Source organism: Bacillus rossius, chromosome 6 (genome assembly GCF_032445375.1).
Source record: "Bacillus rossius redtenbacheri isolate Brsri chromosome 6, Brsri_v3, whole genome shotgun sequence".
Taxonomy (NCBI): domain Eukaryota; kingdom Metazoa; phylum Arthropoda; class Insecta; order Phasmatodea; family Bacillidae; genus Bacillus; species Bacillus rossius.
Window position 1 is genome coordinate 46,571,449 of NC_086334.1, and position 23,132 is coordinate 46,594,580.

At 42.3% G+C, this 23,132-nt stretch overlaps 1 protein-coding gene across 1 annotated transcript in view; it reads right to left on the bottom strand.

Moving 5' to 3' along the window:
- Nucleotides 1–22,869, bottom strand: part of LOC134533140 (calcyphosin-like protein) — a 33,952-nt gene extending 11,083 nt beyond the window's left edge. The window contains exons 1-3 of the mRNA XM_063370447.1: nucleotides 22,740–22,869; nucleotides 7,339–7,492; nucleotides 4,143–4,320 (exon numbers count right to left, since the gene is read on the bottom strand). Of these exons, the coding sequence (XP_063226517.1) occupies nucleotides 4,143–4,320; nucleotides 7,339–7,490 (330 nt within the window). The 5' untranslated portion in view covers nucleotides 7,491–7,492; nucleotides 22,740–22,869. The remainder of the gene's footprint in view (nucleotides 1–4,142; nucleotides 4,321–7,338; nucleotides 7,493–22,739) is intronic.
- Between the last annotated feature and the right edge of the window lie 263 nt (nucleotides 22,870–23,132).

The following is a 23,132-nucleotide window of genomic DNA, read 5'->3' on the forward strand; positions in this document are numbered from 1 at the left end:
GCGGGAGCAAGAACAGCACCAGGAATTATAGTGGTCTTTAGTTTTTGATTTTTTTGTTTTTAAAAGAGAAGGTTTTGTTTAATACGTTTCGGACTTGACTTTGGAGCTTGTTTGTTTGTTTTGGCATACTTAGATCCCGTTTGTTCGGTTTGTGAGTTTAGTTTGTCTTTTCCGTTACTTGTTGGAAAATCCTTCTCTTGTTTTTTTTTTTTTTTTGAGCGTTGAAATTTTGACTGAGGCTTTGGAGGCAAGTTTTCCTTGTTGCAGGTTTGTTTGTTTGAGTTTGGGCTGGTTTGTTGGATTAGAAGTTTTTGAGAATACTTTGTCTCCAAGTCCAAGGTTTTTTTTTTGACGTTTTAGTTTTTTAAGGTTGCTGTTTAAATTTTTTTTTTGTTCAAGGCGGAGGTTGTGGCCGGCAGGGCCACATTTTTACTTGTAATTTATTTTTGTTGCTGGTCTCTAGTTTTATATGGTTTTTTATTTCACGTATTTTTACGCTTTTTTAATAAATGTTAATTTATCTGTAAATTTTTTTAATTATATTTGTTTCTGTTAATTAGTTATACGCAGTTTGGTAGCTATCGATTATGAGTTTAAGAATATCGATTGTGTTTCACGTAAATACCACTTGGTGAGCGCCCGGCGGTTGGCTGATGACGTCAGACATTCGGCTTGCCGGGAAGAAAAATTCAGCTGGGGCCGGAGAGTGAGTTGGTGCCGAGCGACCGTCGAGGACAGTGCCATGTGACGGCGCGGACTGGTATGCCGGACGGCAACGGGCGACGAAGAGTATTGGGTTGGAGGCTCCACGATGGGTGACAGGGCAAATGGATTGCCCTGTGGTACAGAAGAAATCAAGGTAAAGAGAGGCCGCGATTTTGATTTTTACCCTCGTGGTGCTGCACTGGTTTTTGGCAAACCTAGTGAACTGTGTATTTTCCCATACTAAATTTTATTTGGACGGAACTTTTATTAGCCTGTTTGGTGAAGAGGCCCATTTGTTTCACACGTTGTTCCAGTGTGGGATTTTTTAATAAGGTCGCCCGTTTGCCTGTAGTTGTAATAAAAGTATAAGTTTGGAAGAAACGAACATTTTGCAATTTGTTTTTGAGACTTTGTCTTCGGAATTGGCATACTTAAAGTTGCATTTAGCTAATATATCAGCTTGTGCAGTATTATTAAAAGTATGCGATCGGTATTGGACTACATGCGCAGCCTGATGTTGGTTGGTGCGGCCATTCTACGTTTTTATGAAATCATTGGCAAGTTAATAAAGAAGTAAGACTTTGTTTGAAGTATATGATAAAAACTTCGGTGGTAACATAGTTATGTTACGTGAAGAGTTTTTGCTACATTTCCCTTAAAAAAAATAAGATAATTTTTTTTTTGGTCATCGTTCACGCCTTTGTGAATTCGTACCTATGGCCCGGCGTGGCATTAGACTCTGGAGTTGGTGAGGAAGGTCAGGAAGCCAGCGCACGCCTAGGATATTAACTTTGTTTTTTTTTTGGCAAGTCTTTAGCAACGAACATCTGAAGAAAGACTAAACCGTTGATTGAGAGTTTAAGAACTTTATTTAAATAATTTGTTTGTACTTCAGTATTATTTTTGTAGATTTTTTATATATTTGTATTGATTGTCTTGTTTGATTTTTGGTATTAGGGCAGTCAGTAAATTTTGATATTTTATAGTGGCCACGCCTCACGCCCTTATATATTTTTATACTTGTTGTTATCAGTATTTATATTTTTACGATTTTTTAAAGGTTATTGTTAGTATCGTAAATGGGGATAAGATGCTGCCATTATTAACGTCAGCTTTTGTAACTAAGCTTGTATGATTATGTATAGTAAAAATTATTTTTGCAAATTTCTATTTTTTAATAACATACGTCCAAAGTCTTGCCTCTTGTTTGTTTAATGGTTACTCTACTATTATATCCTTTGAATTTGTTTGGCCTGACCCCTGGGCAGTGGTGTGGGGAATTTATATTGTTTAGCTTTTTATGCCTGGTTTTAATATTTATTTTTTTCCTTCGCGCCCAGAGTGAGTCGGGGACGCAACCCCTCTTCCAATTAAGTAGGAAGAAGGGTTATAACTTTCTCTATTATTTACAATAAAAAAAAATTGTTCAGCTACATCTTCAAAGACATGCACCAGCTTTAGAACATGTCGTATGGATGTTTTTAACTTATTTTGTCGTGATGTACCGGCAGCCGAAAGTGGTTAATCCCCTTTATGTGGAATTGAACATTATGTGTGAATTAAATTTTTCGCAAAATTCTGGACTGACAGAATATCGAATTTGGAAGGCGCGTTGGCATGTACAACTGTTGTAAGCGTGAAATTTTTGATATTTAAAACTGTGCACGTAAATATTGAAAATATAAAAGAATGTCTTAAGTTATGTTCTTAGTTCTAAACGTATTGTAAGTGGAACTGATGGAGATACATTAAAACGTCAAATAACCGGAAATGTAGATCTTTTCAGTCCTGTTTATATATATCCATTTGGAATACAGTAACCCTCTTTTAATTAGGAAGATTCTTATCTCATATTATAATATAGTATAGATTGAGTCGTCAATTTTGGTATGGATATCGTCATTTGTTAAAACAAATGGCTATATATCTAACAATAAGTGTTTATTAAATAGGTTTAAAAATCCTAAAGGCCCATTATTATTTAAATCTTACCACGAACCAAGAACAATAAATCGCAATGTAAGAAATTTCGAATCAATAGTTCGTACGTTGTCTTTGTCGTTAATTTATTAAATGTTACTATATTATAAATAAAAAATAAGTTGGTTTTCCTTACACTCCGAACCATTAAGGTATACAACAATTTGGGAAAGCAAATTTTTATTGAAGTATAACTGATATACCATAAACAAAGAAAGTTACTACAAAGGCTACATACAAACAGTTAATTCCAAGCTGAATACCATTCGATTTCATGCTCTCAATTCATGCTAATATTGAAACCTCAATTGCCTCTTAATATACTCAGAATGTTTAAATGAACACTTTTTGAAAGGATATAATAATTATAAAAAAAGTAATATTACTAATTTATTTAAGACATGAGAAAATTTGCGGGAATTATTGCAGCAAAATAATATGAGAATCGGTCTCACAAGTCTTATAATTTATGACATTTTCATGTCATTACTACTAGTATTGATATATTACAGGTTATTTTTTCACGATAGATAGATTGTATTTTGGGTTTAGTTTTAAAACTCAACATTAGATATTTATTAAGTAATAGCTAATAGCGGAAGAAAAATCACGCAGGAGTTTATTGTTATGATCAGTTTAGTGAAATATTTGAGCTCGCAAACAACGTCTCGTGAATAGTGACAGTAATAGCAACTAAACAACTAAAACAAACAGGAGTAGCCTTGGAATAGAAATAACAAATAGTGTCTGACACAGAGCCTTTAGTGGAATTAGGCCCCGCCATCTTGGATTTTTACATATAATTCTAATTTTAAATACTTATCCCAATTTTTAGCAATTCAAGGCAAATAATATCTCCCAGACCTTCTGTACCTTGTTGCAACTACGTATTTGCTAACCGGCTCTAGTCTGTAAGTGCCGCGAGGAATCAACTTATTACTTCACGCGGGCGACTACAACTATCATGATAACTACTCCAGTTCACAAGTGTTCACTTCAACGAGTTGCCGAAGCTAAGTTCTATGTCATGTCAAACGAAAAAAAAACTTTTGCACGGGAGCTTTATTGCAAGCGATATCAAAATATTTTAAATTGAAAGATGACGAGGCCTAATACTCCTTATGTCTCGTCTTCACCAACCGTGTTTTATATATTTTAGTTACTTATTGCAACCCGAGGACATACAGGCGAGAAATGAGTTCGAGAGGAAGCCAAATGCTATGCGTAAGCGAAGCTCTGTAAATCTAGACCACCCCTGATAAGTTGTATTCTCAACCTTGAAGATACCTGTCGCCGCATGCAGAGCGAGACGTCGGAACAATTCACCACTTCAACGCGGCTCAGCTCCGAAAGTCAAGATCATTTATTCTATTTTTTCTCTCCTCTCTGCTCGGATTTAATTCCCCCCCCCCCCCCCCCCCGATGTAGCATGCAGTCCAAAAACATCGGGCGCTCACCCTCAGGGCCTCGAGGAACTCGTCCATGCTGATGGAGCCGTTGCCGTCCTTGTCGAAGATGTTGAACAGCTGCTTGGTCTCCTCCGCGTTCATGCTCATGCCCGTGTCGTTCATGCCCTCGGTGAACTCCTCCAGGTTCAGCGACCTGTTGCCGTCGTCGTCCATTCTCCTGAATATCCTGCGGACGACGTACGTTACGCGCCGTCACATTACGTCACGTTCTTCGAAGTGATTCTTGCAATAGGCAATATTGATTTAAAACATTTTTTTATGGACGTACGCAATTGCTGGTTTTCACCGCATGTCATAGAGAAACTACAAGTCTAGACAATAAAGATTAATACAAAAACACAGTGAAAAACAAGCCAAAATCAACTGATACATAAAGTTAAAATGCTTAGAGAGCACAGATAATTACATACGTGGAAGGAATAAGTCTGAAAAAAATTATCATTTAAACGATGAACACAATAAGCTGACAGCGATGATAGTTACAGAAAATACAGAAAAAATAACAACCTTTGACCACACAGCAAAAATAATTGAACCTAAAGATTATACAAAATAGATAATGTGGACAACACAACGATAATCATGGTTGGGTTCGTCTGTTTGTTGCTATATTCTAAGGTTGTTGTTTGTGTATATATTTTTGTTGTTATTAGTGCAACTGTCTCGTCCGCCCACTGTACATGTCTGTGTCATGATATGTATATAATTATATATATATATAAAATTATTTATAATTAATTCCTTCCATGGAATTTTCTGTGTTGTTCATGCATTTAACTTTTCATATATGTAGTCTGATTTTGTCTTGTTTTTCTGTGTTTTAGTGTATTCATCTTTCTGGTCTATTCTTGTGGTTTCTCTATAGTATGCATTAAAAATCAGCAATGGTGCATGTCCATAAGAATGTTTTAAATCATTATATTATTTTTACATTACATAATGAATTCCTAACTAGCTGAAATATTTGAATCGATTTCAAGAAGCCATGTGTATCGGCAACCGTAGGAAAGACCACGGGTTGGTCCAGGTATGCACAGGTCCACACGTCAGGTCTGACAGGTGACAGTGCTCTCCTCTCCCGCGGTTTGCAAAGCACTGGGAGTGTATATAGAAGTAGAGCACGTCCGTTGATTAGTTATTTAGTGTCAATGATTCGTACAACGTGAAACTGAAAAAATGGTTGTCTGTAAAGTCGGTTTATGGACGATAGTTCAACGTGACAACGTCATAACAAAACATTTATGCAATGATAGTTTAGTTTAATTACTAAATTTAAAAGCTACTTTTGAAAAGCCCGCCTTAACCTATTTAATATAAAAGTAGATTCATAGGCCAATCGAGGGAAGAGAGATAGATGCGGCGAAAGCGTACTATGAGCGTAACGGGACACAGCATAACGGGACAATGTGCGTAACGGGACACTTTTTCGTGCGTGCAGCCGGCGTTCGGCGATTTATTAGACGTCACGTCCAATAATAATGTAAAATTACAGATGTTTGTAACAGCAGAACACCAGCAGACAACCAGCAGACTACGATGATCGCAGCGCGCCAGTTTCCGAGGGGTGAGGCCACTGCAGTGAGCAACGTTCACCAGGGTGCGAAGAACGCACCAGCATACGTTTCATCTCTAACTAAAACGCACGTATACGCCAGTGTCCAACTCCAAGATACGTGACGAGCCGAGAAGACTACGACATCGCACGCAAAAACGTAAGACTTGCACGATTAGGTGACTGCCAGGGACTGCTGCACGACGGAGCACAGTACTGACAGACGGAAGAAATAGCAACGGGTGACGTAACGGCGCAGCACGGCGGTTAAAAGACACAAGGGACTTGATACACCAACTAGGTGGCCGGAAGAAGACGATCGCCCCGAATGGGAAGAAAGGGCGAACTCCACACAAGGTGTCGCAGAAGTCGAGTCTGCCGGCGAAACGCTGACGTCACGGACGCGTGACGTCATGTGGAGCGGTACCTGCAGCTGCCCCTGGACTTCACTTGCTCCCGCGTCACGATTTACAGCAACATTTGCGAATAGTGGGGGGCAGAATGCGCCGCGTTGTTAGTCCACCCGCCTCACAGCGGTGTCGTGAGGGAAAGGGAACCCAGGCGCTGGCCATATTGCCTCTATTCACTGGCGGCTAACTTCTTCGAAGAAGGCATCGAGAAGCTTGTGTCACAATATGAAAAATGTCTCTACCGTTTTTACGATTATGTAGAAAAATAAGTAAGATCCTGATGAACTTTTGGTAGTAAAATTATTATTATTAATGCAAATTTGTCTTTTTTTTATAGTTATCGGAGGTTGAAAATAAAAACAGCCCTCGTATATTATAGTAAAAGAATTACAAGAAAATATTTTTGCAAACATTCTAAATAATTTATATGTGATGTCCCGATTATGTTTGGAGTGAAGCTCCTTTTATCGCCGGTAGGACGAATCGAGGCAGTGTCACCGGAGCGTAACGCAGAATGCCAAGGCTCAGAGCCCAACAAAAAGTTTACCAATAGTAGAAGTGCGCTTGATTTTGCGGAGCAGGAGGGGCTCAGGAGTGGGGCGACCGATGGAATGTTTGGATAATTATAGCACACTGGCATAATTGCGCTCTCGCATAGGTTTAATTAGTCAAACATACTTGCACACCTGTACACCCTAATCTATGTATGTTTCGCTTCGTAGAAAAAAAAATTTAATTTTTTCTGTACCTCTACAGAAGATACTTTTGGAAACCAGTTGCCAAGATATAGTTTGTAATACTACAAGAAAGAACTTGTAACTTTCTACAACACAGGGATATGGTTATTTTTTTGCTTAAATGTAATACGTTTTTCGAGACAAAAGCATGTCTTGCGAAATTAGGCGCATAATTTTATATATTAAATCGATGTTTGATTCAAGCATTTTTTTTTCAAACCATGGTAAAATAAAAACCGGATATTCAATTATTTGCTTTTATTTCGTTTTATTATGTTAATTAACGGGAGCAGTAAATACTGGAAGTTATACAGGAAACTGTTTACGAATGAATTTAACTATTGGAAGTTACTGGGACAACACAAAGCGTTAATGGCCGGATAAGAAAAGCAACCCAGTGTTACTGCGAACGCTATGTAAATGCACAGTGTTTGTCTAATATCTGTAATGGTACACGACCATGCGCGGTGCGAGGGGAGCCTCACCTGCCGATGCCCAATATGCCGGTGGTACCCCTGCACAGGCACAGCAGCCGCAGCTTCTCTAGCGGATCCTTGGCGGTCGACAGCTGCTTCTTCGCCTTGCTGATTAGGTCGCTCTCCTGCCGGGAGTTGGCGGACTGCGGCCGGTTCAGCATCCCTGCGGCAAACCGCGCAGCTGGTTAAGGCCCCTGCCTACCCGCTAACCCGGGCACAACCCGGTGTGCAGAGCTTCAGGGGACAACCGCGCAGCTGGTTAAGGCCCCTGCCTACCCGCTAACCCGGGCACAACCCGGTGTGCAGAGCTTCAGGGGACAACCGCGCAGCTGGTTAAGGCCCCTGCCTACCCGCAACCCGGGCACACTCCCGATACGCAGAGCTTCAGGGGACAACCGCGCAGCTGGTTAAGGCCCCTGTATACCCGCTAACCCGGGCACACTCCCGGTGCGCAGAGCTTCAGGGGACAACCGCGCAGCTGGTTAAGGCCCCTGCCTACTCGCTAACCCGGGCAAACTCCCGGTGTGCAGAGCTTCAGGGGACAACCGCGCAGCTGGTTAAGGCCCCTGCCTACCCGCTAACCCGGGCACACTCCCGGTGTGCAGAGCTTCAGGGGACAACCGCGCAGCTGGTTAAGGCCCCTTGCCTACCCACTAACCCGGGCACACTCCCGGTGCGCAGAGCTTCAGGGGACAACCGCGCAGCTAGTTAAGGCTCCTGCCTACCCGCTAACCCGGGCACACTCCCGGTGTGCAGAGCTTCAGGGGACAACCGCTCAGCTGGTTAAGGCCCCTGCCTACCCGCTACCCGGGCACACTCCCGATGCGCAGAGCTTCAGGGGACAACCGCGAAGCTGGTTAAGGCCCCTGTATACCCGCTAACCCGGGCACACTCCCGGTGCGCAGAGCTTCAGGGGACAACCGCGCAGCTGGTTAAGGCCCCTTGCCTACCCGCTAACCCGGGCACACTCCCGGTGCGCAGAGCTTCAGGGGACAACCGCGCAGCTGGTTAAGGCCCCTTGCCTACCCGCTAACCCGGGCACACTCCCGATGCGCAGAGCTTCAGGGGACAACCGCGAAGCTGGTTAAGGCCCCTGTATACCCGCTAACCCGGGCACACTCCCGGTGCGCAGAGCTTCAGGGGACAACCGCGCAGCTGGTTAAGGCCCCTTGCCTACCCGCTAACCCGGGCACACTCCCGGTGTGCAGAGCTTCAGGGGACAACCGCGCAGCTAGTTAAGGCTCCTGCCTACCCGCTAACCCGGGCACACTCCCGGTGCGCAGAGCTTCAGGGGACAACCGCTCAGCTGGTTAAGGCCCCTGCCTACCCGCTACCCGGGCACACTCCCGATGCGCAGAGCTTCAGGGGACAACCGCGAAGCTGGTTAAGGCCCCTGTATACCCGCTAACCCGGGCACACTCCCGGTGCGCAGAGCTTCAGGGGACAACCGCGCAGCTGGTTAAGGCCCCTTGCCTACCCGCTAACCCGGGCACACTCCCGGTGTGCAGAGCTTCAGGGGACAACCGCGCAGCTGGTTAAGGCCCCTTGCCTACCCGCTAACCCGGGCACACTCCCGGTGTGCAGAGCTTCAGGGGTCAACCGCGCAGCTGGTTAAGGCCCCTTGCCTACCCGCTAACCCGGGCACACTCCCGGTGTGCAGATCTTCAGGGGACAACCGCGCAGCTGGTTAAGGCCCCTGCCTACCCGCTAACCCGGGCACACTCCCGGTGTGCAGAGCTTCAGGGGTCAACCGCGCAGCTGGTTAAGGCCCCTGCCTACCCGCTAACCCGGGCACACTCCCGGTGCGCAGAGCTTCAGGGGACAACCGCTCAGCTGGTTAAGGCCCCTGCCTACCCGCTACCCGGGCACACTCCCGATGCGCAGAGCTTCAGGGGACAACCGCGAAGCTGGTTAAGGCCCCTTTATACCCGCTAACCCGGGCACACTCCCGGTGTGCAGAGCTTCAGGGGACAACCGCGCAGCTGGTTAAGGCCCCTGCCTACCCGCTAACCCGGGCACACTCCCGGTGTGCAGAGCTTCAGGGGTCAACCGCGCAGCTGGTTAAGGCCCCTGCCTACCTGCTAACCCGGGCACACTCCCGGTGCGCAGAGCTTCAGGGGACAACCGCGCAGCTGGTTAAGGCCCCTGTATACCCGCTACCCGGGCACACTCCCGGTGCGCAGAGCTTCAGGGGACAACCACGCAGCTGGTTAAGGCCCCTGTATACCCGCTACCCGGGCACACTCCCGGTGCGCAGAGCTTCAGGGGACAACCACGCAGCTGGTTAAGGCCCCTGTATACCCGCTACCCGGGCACACTCCCGGTGCGCAGAGCTTCAGGGGACAACCACGGAGCTGGTTAAGGCCCCCGCCTACCCCGCTACCCGGGCACACTCACGGTGCGCAGAGCTTCAGGGGGGCGGGGGAACGCGATTTGTTAACTGCTCAAAACATCAATGAGGTATTTTCTGTGGAAAAAAAAATTAAGAATTTGCTGAAGGTGGATAAGTGTTTTTTTAAATTCCTGGTTAAGCTTTTTAAACGGCATTTTTTGAAGAGTTTAAATGTATAAAACGCGTGTTCTCAAATACATTTTTAGGCATGAAACGACCGGAAAAGATTCTTGAAAGCACTTAAGTGACTTTGATTACAACTTTCTTCGCCGTATACTGTTATGGTTACCGCCAGTCCACGATCTTGCGCTTAGAGGCGACACCGCGCTAGAAGTACCAGCGAGTGTCGCACTTATCATCCCGCCTCACTAACACAGATACACCCCTGTTTTGTACTAAAAACCATGTTCTATAGAAATTAGTACACGACGCATAATTTCTGACATGCCACACCAAAAAATATGTTTCTTCTAAAATAAAGTGAACTAAGTTTCACCGTTATGCATTACTTCTCACAATCAATATAGCTATGTTAGAAATATATTATGAAATCTACTATCTAGTGGATGTGCCCAAAACTACTTCGTTAATCTACATCTCAGTCTCTGCAGTTAGAATTTCTTCCCCATGCATGTAGTAATCATATAGAGAAGCGTGCATTGCATGGCAACTCTGCTTGCAACGATTCCTCAGATATATAAAAAAAATTACGCGCAAAGAAAAATAAATGGTTTCAGGAACCTAGATTCTGTACCATCAGATCTTCCGGACTGTCAGTACTGGGCATGGGATGAGCCGAAGCAGTGGTTGACGCACTGGGCTTGCATTTCAAAAGACATGATTTCAAACCCGGGTTAGGATTGTTCCTAACAAAAGTCCACTTTCATTTGCTCCTGCGATATCCCTGTTCTGTGTGATTGTTTTTCACAGTATCTAATGATCTAGGTGTCAACGAAGTGCCAAATCAAACAACAAATAAATGCGTGGACATCACTGACGTAATTTCTGGGTGGGGTAGGACAAAGGGGGAAGTTCCCCGGGAAACTTAAACCATCTAATTGAGGTTGAGGGGGGCCCGCTTAAGTTTTGCCAAACCGTATCTTGAAACTGGGTCGGTAAACGTAAACGTCCGTCAAAACTACGTATGTTTTCTGGGAAACATTATTCACATTTTAAAGATTACTGCGTATTACATGCCTATTAGCAAAAATATGGGCAGTGTACAACATACAAGCACCATATCCAGAGATGACTTTTGTCTGTTAAACCCCGCGCGCAAAAATATCACCCCCCTCTCCCTAGTGAATCTAAACGGGCCCCTATTGCGAATATTACAGCTGTCGTGTCCCCGGTTGCCAATCATGCGTGTCGGAAGCGACATTCCACACTTGGATAACACACGTGACCTTTAAAGATTCTTGGAAGCACACATCTTCGTTTATACACCGCATAACGTTACGATTACCGCTAATATACCATAGTTTCCCTATGCACGATGAGAAGACTGCGCACCAGTCCACATCCCTGCTCTTAGAGGCGACACTGCGCCAGAAGCACCACCGAGCGTCGCACTTATCACCCCGCCTCACTAACCATACACCCGATTTCGCACTGATACTCAAATTGATTAACAACACCCGATGTTGAAAATAATAATGATAATCTTTAATTTAAGATGAACACGTCAGAAACTCCGGATGAAACATCGTTCCCTTTTGTTCGTTCAGTCGACGAGGTGAGACGTTGGAGCACAATCTCGCAGGAGCTCCAGTCGGGCGAGGCTTACTGTACGAGCTTATCCTGGCGAAGCTTACTGCGCGAGCTTATCCTGGCGAGGCGTACTGTGCGAGCTTATCCTGGCGAGGCTTACTGTACCAGCTTATCCTGGCGAGGCTTACTGTACGAGCTTATCCTGGCGAGGCTTACTGCGCGAGCTTATCCTGGCGAGGCGTACTGTGCGAGCTTATCCTGGCGAGGCTTACTGTACCAGCTTATCCTGGCGAGGCTTACTGTACGAGCTTATCCTGGCGAGGCTTACTGCGCGAGCTTATCCTGGCGAGGCGTACTGTGCGAGCTTATCCTGGCGAGGCTTACTGTACCAGCTTATCCTGGCGAGGCTTACTGTACGAGCTTATCCTGGCGAGGCTTACTGCGCGAGCTTATCCTGGCGCGCACGACGCCCCAGCCCGAGTGGCCGCCGCCGCCCCAGCCCCAGCCGCCGCCGCCGCCGCCGTCCGCCATGGCCGCCACCGCCACGCGCACTGTCCCCCGTCGCCCGGGGCAGCCCGCGACTCACCGACCCCCGACCCACCCTCGAACATTTCCGAAGCTGGCCGCTCGCTCGCTCGACTTCGCGGGACGAATTTACGACTTAAGATTACTTTAAATACCGCCGACGTAACCCCAACCCCCGTAAAAAAAAACCTATAGGCCTAATTTAAATTACGATCACGTAGGACATGCGAAAACTTACACTTAAAGAAACTGCAACAACGCTTTTGCGTGTTTTTCATGTAACTGACCTATACCAACCAATCTTTCATATTAGTTACGATCACAAAGGCGTGCGAAAAAACCTGACCTTTCGGGAGAAAAAATAAAATAACGTGTTGCAAGGATTCCACTTGTGTAACAGACCGAAGTTAATTGACTTTCACGGCTAAGAAAGAAAAACAAAATAGAGGGACGCACGAACGTGGATTGTACTGGCGTCTCCTGACCCGGGGTCGGTGAATGTGAGCGTTCTTCCCCCGCCGCGCCGCAATCAATCGGCCATTCAACCCGCGCATTAATGAGCCAACCCCCTCCCCCTGCGGCTGGCCACTGGCCTACCGCGAGTCCAGACACGCCAGGAACTGTGGCGCGTTGTTTACACCGCCCTCTTCGACCCCGCACCCACGCCGGTCACATTGTTTGAAGTGAAACTTATTTGCTGAAGGTGTCTACAATGTTCGGGCGTCACGAAAATTCCGATCGCATGAGGGGAATAGTTAGGTACGTGGCGGGGGAACCGGTAGAGGAGGAGACTGCAGAAGAGGTAGAAATGACGCAGCATACTTGCACACTTACATACTTGCATATTTGCACAATTACATACATGTATACTTGAACAATTGCATATTCGCAAATCTTGCTGTAAGTCTTGACGCGGGAGCCACAGCGCCGCATTGTTAGTCCACCCGCCTCACAGCGGCGTCGTGAAGGAAAGGGAAGTCCAGGCGCTGGCCCTATATCTCTATTCACTGGCGGCTGACTTCTTCGAAGAAGGCATCAAGAAGCTAATGTTACGATATGACAAATCCCACAATCGTTTTGGAAATTATGTAAAAAATAATAAATAAGAACCTACTGCACTTTTGGTACGAAAATGATGTTATGTAATTTATTTATTTTATTTTTTTTTTTTTTTAGAAATAGAAGGTGAAAAAAAGCTCTCGTATATAAACTGATGTTTTGATAAATATTAATGGCTGCGCCATCAATCCCGCTCCCTGCTCACTTGACACAAAATTTCAAAGAGAGATGACGCAAAACACGTATGCACGTTTTATTCGACTCGATGTATTTTATCTGTGAGGAATTTTTCATAAAGCGTGACAGCAATAATTCACGTTAAATGTTGTTACATACAGTTTACTCTAGCCATTGAAACGGAATGTGCGCCAACTAACCCTCTTATTTTTTATTACCTAAATTACCTTCTCTCCAAATTGACAAGCACCCTCGTCACTAAACACTGTCATGCCTGTCTTTCCCATCGTAATTAATTCACCATCCTAATATGAATTAACGTCAGAATGTCTTAATCGCTCATCTGCTCTAAGTTGTAATTTGTGCTAATGATGATACGGACACTATCGCTTAATAGTCCACCTGGTAGATCGCCTGTGACCGCCCGCGCCGTAAACCCTACCTAATAATGCGTAGTGCACAGTGGCGTAATTAACTTGGTAATTGTTGGCTGAGGATGGGGAGGGGATTCCCAAAGGGTTTTGGGTGATGGATTAAACTGCCTGGCACTTAAACAAGGAGTCCTAAACACGCACACACTTATATACATATATAAAATATTTAGATACTTAAAAGTTATTTTAAATAATTACATACATCTAAAACGTCATCATGGAAACTACCGTCTTATATGAGTTTTAAGAGAAGTAAATTTTCTTTTAAAATTTAATCACTAAAAATTACAAATAATACCTTATTTACAAATTGAGATTGAACTGATTTCAAAAGTCAGGTGCGGTCTGGAGTAGATTATTTTTTTTTGTTATCCCTCAACATTTTTTCTTCGACGTGAAATCGCCTTTTACCTCGTTACACGATGCATGCGATCTTCTCCCTGCGTGACTTAGGCGTATAGGCTTCGGCCTGAGACGAACCTAGGTCCCTGCCTAACCCGGGCCCCTCCTACAAATACACTTAGTTTTTAGTCAGGTACAGTTTAGTACAGAAAGTTTCGAAATTCGTGATACACAGCGTGAGGAGGGGATAGAACGCACGTGTATACGAGCTCGGATCTCGACCGGTGGAGCGACAGTCCCTTGAGCTCCCGTCGCATTGCGGTCCGCCGGGAAGACTTCTTTTCACAGACGAGAGAGCCAAACGCTCGATCGTGCATCTTCGGTTTTTTTTGTTCATTATAACTCATGATAACTAATGGTCAATTAGGTTGGGTTAGGTTAGGTTAGGTTAGGTTAGGTTAGGTTAGCTACATTATAAATACTTTAAAACATTGTGGACGGTTGATTTGGTTAGGATAGCTACATTAAAGATACTGTGAAATAATGTAAACAGAAAAGCTAGCATGAACTTCGGGGAACTTCGGGTGTGGCTGTCTCGTCTGTGAAATGAAGGCTTCCCGAGCGGACCTTCCATGGACTCGCACACACTCCCGTCTCACCGGAGACACAGCTCAGATGACGAGACAGTTCGCCGGAAAGCGCCCTCCAGAGCTTCACCGGTTTTCCTTGCGAACGTTTTTAGGGTCACTTGTGCTGGTCTAGTTGCGTTCCATTTACCACGAACTTTTGATACATTTCGCATTGACAATCACGATTTCATGCATACGTTCACTAGAGTCACTACGAATGATAAATCGTGGCACGAGAGATAGCTTACCATGTCTGAATTCTCTGGAGGATGTGACCTCAAATATCCTACTGGCATAGCCTAGCATTAATTAGAAATCAGTTTTGAATTTTACGATCGTCTCCTTAACGAGTACCCAAGTAACAGTTTTCCAAAAGCGCTTAATGTAAAGTTTGCCTCTAAAAGTGTTTAATATTTTAATTATACTAAATTTATTTTTTTTTATTTTTATTCGTAAACATTACCCTTATTTGAATTGTAGGTGCATTAAGATACAAAAAATTGTCAGGGGAAAAAAATATTACAAACATTTTTCAGCATTTGCGTAACATCACCAAAGTAAAAACAGAGTTTTATCCATGTTTGATTTAACTCATTTTTATGCAAATATCAAAGCTACAAGTAATAAATGCTATACGCACCCTTATATAATTTTTGAGAGCAATAACTGATAGTGAATTCATACGAAACGATTACCCAAGATTATTGTTTATTGAAAAAGTAAAACTGGTTCTTATAATATTTGTGAACAGTTTAGAGATATCGAGGGCTAACCTACTGTACACATAAGTGTACTTTCAGTGAGAAATTTTAATGTTACTGAAAACGCACCAAAAATATTTTGGTAAGTTTTTTTAATGGAATTCTAGGTTTATTAAACACAAGGTCAAATTATAAGGGCGAATTTCAACCTTGAAAATCAATTTTTAGAAACAGAAAATGCTCAAAAATTGAAAACGTTTCTAATTAGGCGTTACTAGGATTTAATGAGCAATGTTTTGTCCAACAGAGTTGTTTAAATTGAAATAAAACTCCTATTAATATAAATAAGAACACCCTTTTATTTAACACATAATTTGAACCTTCTGATGTTACTGATATTTAATGCTAATCTAGTGATATTCGTGACTTAATAAGTCTCTCTTCTTGCAACTGCATATTTTATTTATTTATTTATTCATTCAATTTTTGTTCTGTGGATCCCATATGGAGGTAAGGACTCCGGGATATAAAACAAGTCAATTAATACAAATATATACATATATATACAAACAAACAGTATAACCACAAAAACTAAATATTACAGAGTACTTTTACATTTCAAAAGTAAGAAAGAGAGATTAAAAAAAGGACATGGGTACATAAAAAAGAACATGGGTACATAAGAAATTGTATAAACTGAAGTCTAAAGCTCAGAGTGAAGAGTTAGTTTACAAAACTAAATATTTTTCTCCTCGTTTTGTGATGTATTTAAATAAAATTTACCAAAATTTAGTTTTCTTATCTGTTATTAGGTCAAAGAATTCTATCAGAGAGTAGGAAGGATGTTCTAACAGAACATAGAACATACCGTTTCGGTGTACAGCAGATACAATTAAGTTTCAGCAGCAATGTGGCAACGCCTGGAAGTAGCCACTTCTTCGTTCACGCACAGGTAATCACATGCAACGATACAACTACTGGGACAGCTACAACAAATAACTCTCTTCTCGGCAGTTTGTGTCCGCTGGCTTTGGGTGCAAGTTCTACAGTATTTAAGCGAGCAGATCGAGGTTCCTGTGGTAGGAATCCCCCTTCATGCAGCAGGCTGAAGTGGTCCGTAGCTCCTCGCATGTACCAACAAAGGTACAGAAACAATGTACATTAAAAAGAAAAACTGCAATAACAACTTGTTTCCTAGCGTCAATATTGAGTGAGTGGACAAATTCACTGTCTACTTTCAAGCGATAAAGAACTATCGCAGAAACTTTTGCATGTGTTGTAAGATAGAAAGGTGCATCCTAGGTGTTTGCAACAGGATGGGGTGTTTTTGTTCATCTACTTAATAAAACCATTGTGACCGTGTGTTTGGTCACGAGATGTTTAATGTTTAAATTCTACATTGGAAAAACATTAAGGACATTGAGAAAACACACAACCTTACCTGTTGTTACCATGTGGACATAACATCTTGTGACATCACAAGTCATAGACAGGCTACTGCTGGGTGCAGACAAACTCCAACCAAAATTCAGAGGGTTCCTTCATAAACAGTTTCAAACTCAGGGGTACCAACTGAGATCTTAGTAAGAAGAAGAATACCACCGGAAGACTCTCCTGTGTATTGATTTTTGGACTACAAAAAAGATCCTTCTAGAACATTCTATTATAGTCTCCTATTTTATGTTTCTTCCCGGACAAGTGAGAGGCATAGCTGGGTATTTGGGCAGTTAGTTATGGAGCTGCAGGACTATCACTAGACTCGTCATGGATCGTTTACATCGCATATACGCACACACACACAGAGAATAGCCCGAGACGATGCAGGTTATTTGAGAGCTATGTATTGATGTTGGTATGTTCAGTAATGTCCAGTAGAATATTTTCTAAGTGTAGTTTATAATGTTTGTTGTTTTCTTGCTGGATTAAGCGGCATTTTTCTGAAGTTGTTTGTACGATGCACCTTGTTGAGTTAGTGTTTGAATTGGGACGCTCGAGATGCCAGATTCTGTGCCTTCTACTGTTGGTGGCCATATTTCTTTCAGATAGTTGTCCTTAGCTATACAAGACCTGAAATTACCGTCATTTGCCAAGAATTTAATTTTTTTCCCCTCATGATATTTGTTTTCTAATAACCCCATATCCTCAGGAAGGTTATGTAATAAAGTAAATATACTAGTATCATAAAATGAGATAAAGTAACTTCTGAGACTTTTTTCTTTTAACTGAATCAAAGAGATATATATCTCTTTTTGTATGTATTTATATTAAGATACATTTATATAACTGTAGTTATGGAGTGCATTTTTTCTATCGGAGAGATTTTAAATTTGAAGGAAATATTCCTTGATTACCACAGTGTACACAAAGTAAATATATATATTTTAAATTCCATCTTTCTTAAAAGGCTGGAAAGGGATGAAAAAGTTTTTATGAAGCCAAATATTACTCACTGACTCACTCATCAGGAATTATCTAAAACTATCGTATATCCCTTTTGCTACGTAGACACCCACTAAGAAAGACTTTAATGAAAATCGACCCCTAAGGATTATCACGGGGGCGTTAAAGATAAAAATGTACCGTCTTTTAAGAAAAGGTCCTACATACTTGACCTGACGTGCAAAGCCCGGTAGCGCCAGGTTCTTCAGAGAGTTAGCTCATAGTTCTCAATAAAATGGCGTGAAATATCCATGACATTGGACTACACAAATATTTAATGTATTAATAAGGTTCCACCACTATATAAAAAAAGAAATACGTAGAATAAAATTACCTCTGGTATCGTAGTTTAATTGCAAATATTTTAGGACATATTGTATTAATATCATTTCTTAAACTGGTTTATAAGGGCGAATATTACATGGAGCAATTGAGCTAATATGTACGAAGCTGATTTACACTATAACCCGGCATATACCGAGTGAGTTTCCAAACAACCTGTATATCTGCTCTCTCTTTTGTTATTATGCCTGTCATAAAATAAATCCTTTAATACGATGACCACTGCTATTTAGCCATCACATAATTAACTTTTCTATCTCCAAACATTTTACTATATGGTTGCCTAAACTGGCAAAGGATTCATATCAGTATTTAAGTTTTAGTAGTTTGCATGGTTAATTTGTGTAACTCTAACTAAATATATTGTTGGATTTTCGGAATTGAGACAATGTGAATAAGAAGTGCTAAATATGGAATTTGTTGTTTAACACTAGAACTACCAAGGGGGTCATTTTGACCCCTTACGATATTTTTAAATGATGCCAAATCTATATATCTGATTGAAATTAACAGACCTTTCGTGACTTTTCCTAAAATTATATTGTTAACTATTTTGGAACATCGATTTACTCAGGTTTTATGCAGAAACTATTTAATTACAATATTTTGTCCAATTTTACCTAGAACAACCGACAAAGGTCAAACTGACCTCTGCAGATAAGATTAAGTTTGTGATTAATAAATGCCACAGAAGTATATATTAGTAAATAAGTATTTTTAGTAATGTCTTATTAAGAAAAAATACTCCTTTTATGGATGAATAATGTGTCCAAAGGATATTTGGTGTGGAATATCTGCGAAGGAAACAATTGCTCTCTCAGTACATGGTCATGCAGCGTCATTCCGTAGGGCCTGTGATATTGTTATCTGACTCCGCCTTTCCTCTCACTAGTGAGACATATTATATACAAAGATAATTATCATATCGTCTTATAGTGTGTTGCGGTTTTCTGACATTACAAAGCAATTAGTTATCTTCCTCTATCTATAGTTTCTGTGTTACTAGTTTCCAGTTATTCCTCCGCTTGAGATTTGTTATATTTTTTCATCAATTTTGGAGGACGGGTCGTGAAATGTTTTTCGTTTTAGTCTGTTACATTTGCAGTGGAGAGAGAGTTGATTATTGTCTTAGGTAATTGTTTTTTGGTAATCTCTATGTCATTGTACAATCGTTCCAGTGTATGATGGATCGTCTCCAAAGACTAACTACAGATCAGGCACTCCGATATTTTCAAGACATTTGTGAAACAAACTCAGGCAGTGAAAATAGTGATAATGATTTGTCTAGTGGTGAAGAATATGTACCTCAGAACAGCGATAGTGACAGACATTCTGATGAAGAGGTGGAATCGGAAATCCTACAAGACGCATATGTCCGTAAAACATCACGGGCTACTACTCCTTCAGTAACACAAGGAAAAAATGAACAGGTAGCTGAGCAGCAACCTTCTCAAATGGAAGTGTAAGATGTTGAATTCGCCCCACAAGATGATCATGCTCAGGTATTGTGTAGTAGTCAATGGGCTAACCGCAGTAGAAGTAGCAGTAGGTGCAAAACAATTCAACGTGTGAAACCAACAAAGTGTTCTTCACTGAAAAAGATGCCACCTGAATCGGCGACTGTATTGCGAGGTACTGGGACAGAATCGTTACTCGTTCGAGGGATGCAGCCTGAAGGTTCTGTGCCGTGTGTGCATGTAGGGCCTGCTGTCGGTCACATTGAGGTTTCTAGGGATGGAACAGAGTGGGAGGTGATTGACTTTGGGAACATCCTTCCTGGTAGACGGGGAGCTCAAAATGTAGTAAAAGAAAATAATGGTCCTACACTTCATGCTAAGCGACAGATCAAGGATAATTCTCCGCTAAGTGCGTGGAGACTGTTGCTGACACTAGACATCCTTCTACATATCAAGACATCTACTGAGAATGAAGCCTGCAGAAAATTACACGATAATACATGGACCATCACACTCGTAGAACTTGAAGCTTTCATATCAATTATTTATGCTCGAGGGGCTTATGCAGCAAAAGGTCTGGAGCTATCTGCACTATGGTCAAGCATCTGGGGACCAACATTCTTTACGCAAACCATGTCGCGAAATAGATTTTGCGAAATAATGCGATTTCTCCGCTTTGATGATCGAGTTACACGTAGTGAACGTTTACGGACTGATAAGTTTGCACTAGTGTCACATGTGTGGAATGGCTTTATACAAAATAGTATTGCATGCTACAAGCCTAGTATAAATATCACAGTGGATGAGCAGCTTTTCCCAACAAAAGCTAGGTGCCCATTCACGCAATACATGGCCAATAAGCCCGATAAATTTGGGATCAAATTCTGGCTGGCATCAGATGTCGACTCTAAATATCTAGTCAACGGGTTCCCGTATCTTGGAAAAGAAGATGACCGACCCCGTGATCAGCTACTGAGCACCTTCGTAGTTCTACGCCTATTGGAACCATATTTGCTGAGCGGCAGAAATGTAACGACGGACAACTTCTTCACTTCTCTAGAACTCTGCCATGCACTGAAGGACAAGAAAACCAGTTTAGTCGGCACTGTCAATCGTTCTAGGAAGGAGGTGCCACCTACTGCTAAAAATTGCAAACAACAGTTGCATACAACATATGTGTACAGGAACAAGGACACAACTCTTACAGTGTATCAGGGGAAAGTCAGTAAAAATGTGATCCTCATGAGCTCACTCCATCCAAATGTGAGCATTGCTGACAATGAAAAGAAGACTCCTGAAACCATCCAATAGTACAATGCCACTAAATTTGGCGTTGATGTTCTGGACCAAATGGCGCGGAAATATTCTGTCAAATCAGGATCAAGACGTTTGCTGGTTCATGTTTTTTTCAATGTGTTAGATTTGGCGTGTATCAACGCATGGATCCTGTACAAAGAAGTAACTGGAAGGAAAATCAAAAGAAGAAAATTTATCCTGGAGCTGTGCGAAGAGCTACGAGCGGCTTACCTGGCTAACAAGAATACCAAGCCACATATTGTTAGCAACGGCGATGAAGAAACAGAAAAATCGCGAAAGAAGTGTGGCAACTGCAGAAAGAACAAAACAATGGCAAATTGTGCTGCATGCAGAAAACCGGTGTGTGGTAAATGTGTTGGGAGTAAACGCCTCATCTGTGTAAAATGTAAATAGGATTTTATATGATGTCAAGTTTTGCTGAAAATAGTAGTGTTATGGTTTTTTTTACTGGTAATGTTTAGGCTGAATAATAACATTGCTATTACGTTTTTATTTAATGTTGTTGAACAATAGTATTGCCATTTTTGGTACAATAATGCATTGCTGCAGAAGGAAGAAAACAATGACTAGTGTCGCAGCAATGTATAAAAACATTGTGTGGTTATGATAGTACTAGGAGTAAACATTTCATGTGGCGAATTATATGTCATATTAGTGACTGAACAATTGTGGTTATACTGTTCCTGCAGAAATAACACATAAAAAGCAAATATTGCAAGATGTACGAAACCTGGGTGTGGTAAATGAATTTCAAGTAAATATCACATATGTGTAAATGTATCCAGGATTTAGTGTCTTGTGAAATTGTAGGTGAATAAAACTAGTGCATTAATTTGGTTTTGTAATTTTTTTAGATAAGAAAAACTTAAATCTGTACAATATTTCTTGGCTCTGCAATAAAGTTGTCTCAACTATTTATGAATTTATTTTTTAAAGATAAAAATTAAAAAGGGTCAAATTGACCCCTCGTGGTAGTTCTAGATAGTCAGCTGGTGCCGGTAGTTCTAGTGTTAAACCATTTGCAAATAGTTGGTTGAGTTAACGCGTCTCATTAGATATGCATGGTAGTAAAAACATTCTTAAAATTTAGTTTAGAATTTCAATTTAATATGATAAGGAAAAAAAATCAGACATAAGTTCATCTCCGTTTACTTTTTAATTGCTGAATATACGCATAGTATTTAAAGCGAGATATCTTATCACTTTACACAGATCTGTAGTTCTAAAAAAAATAGTGGAGTCGAATCGTACGAGATGCATTTTTTAATAGCTGTTAAATGGTCATCAAGTATCTGACTGGTCTGAGATAAACGTATACCAAGTGAGATAAACGTATAAAGTGTTAAAATAAACAAAATAGAAGAGATAAAGTAATCCTCATGTCCTCTATTCCTTTTATGAATACGAAAGGAAATTCTGTATGATTGCAGTCTTACATTTTTTCTCCAAGATGCATGGGGTGTATACTTACTTGCCTTTCCATATTCACACCGAATGAATATGTGACAGCTTATCAATAAAAAAACCACACTTGATTCGCAAATGCTAAAAGTATAAAGCAAATCTCTTTCAAGAGTCAGCCTTTAAATGGGAGACATGCTTGCCAACGGAGAGTCAGTAGTTTAAACTAGCGATCTGGGGTGGAATTTGTGTTTTGGGTTAGCTGGGAACACCTAAGAAGATCAGACTCCTGGAATGACCGATGGTAGAGAATTTCGGCATGTCCGTGGTGAAAGTGGAGCGTCTGTCAGGACTGGACTGATGGAATGAATGAGTGCTTGTAGTGTGGGCTCGTGGCACCAGTGCTTGACGTCAACAGGACAGTGGACCTGAGGTCGCCGAGACTGCCGAGAGAGCGACTCGCAGCAAGAGGAGCCGGTGCTCACCTTCTTGCAAGTGGACTCCTCCGGGGCAGGGCAGGACTCTCCGGGGCCACACGAGCTCCTCCAGACACGGACTGCGCAGACAGACCCGAGCCGCGCCGAGTCTCTCCGCCCCTCGTGACCTCCCCCCCCCCCCCCAACCACCCTCACTGAGCCATGTCCTGCCCGCCCCCGCCCACCAAGCACACACAACGCCCTCTCCTTCCCGACCACGGCGGCCGCTGGTGTCGACGCACCGCCCCCCCCCCCTTTATCGGTGACCGAGTTTCGAAACAAAAATAAAATAAAATGAAGTTGGTCGAGATACCGCAATCAACCTCTCCGGATGTGTTGAATAATTGAGCGTGATCGATACGAGCTCAGTCAGGAGAGGCAGGGCTCGCTGCACGCGCTTAT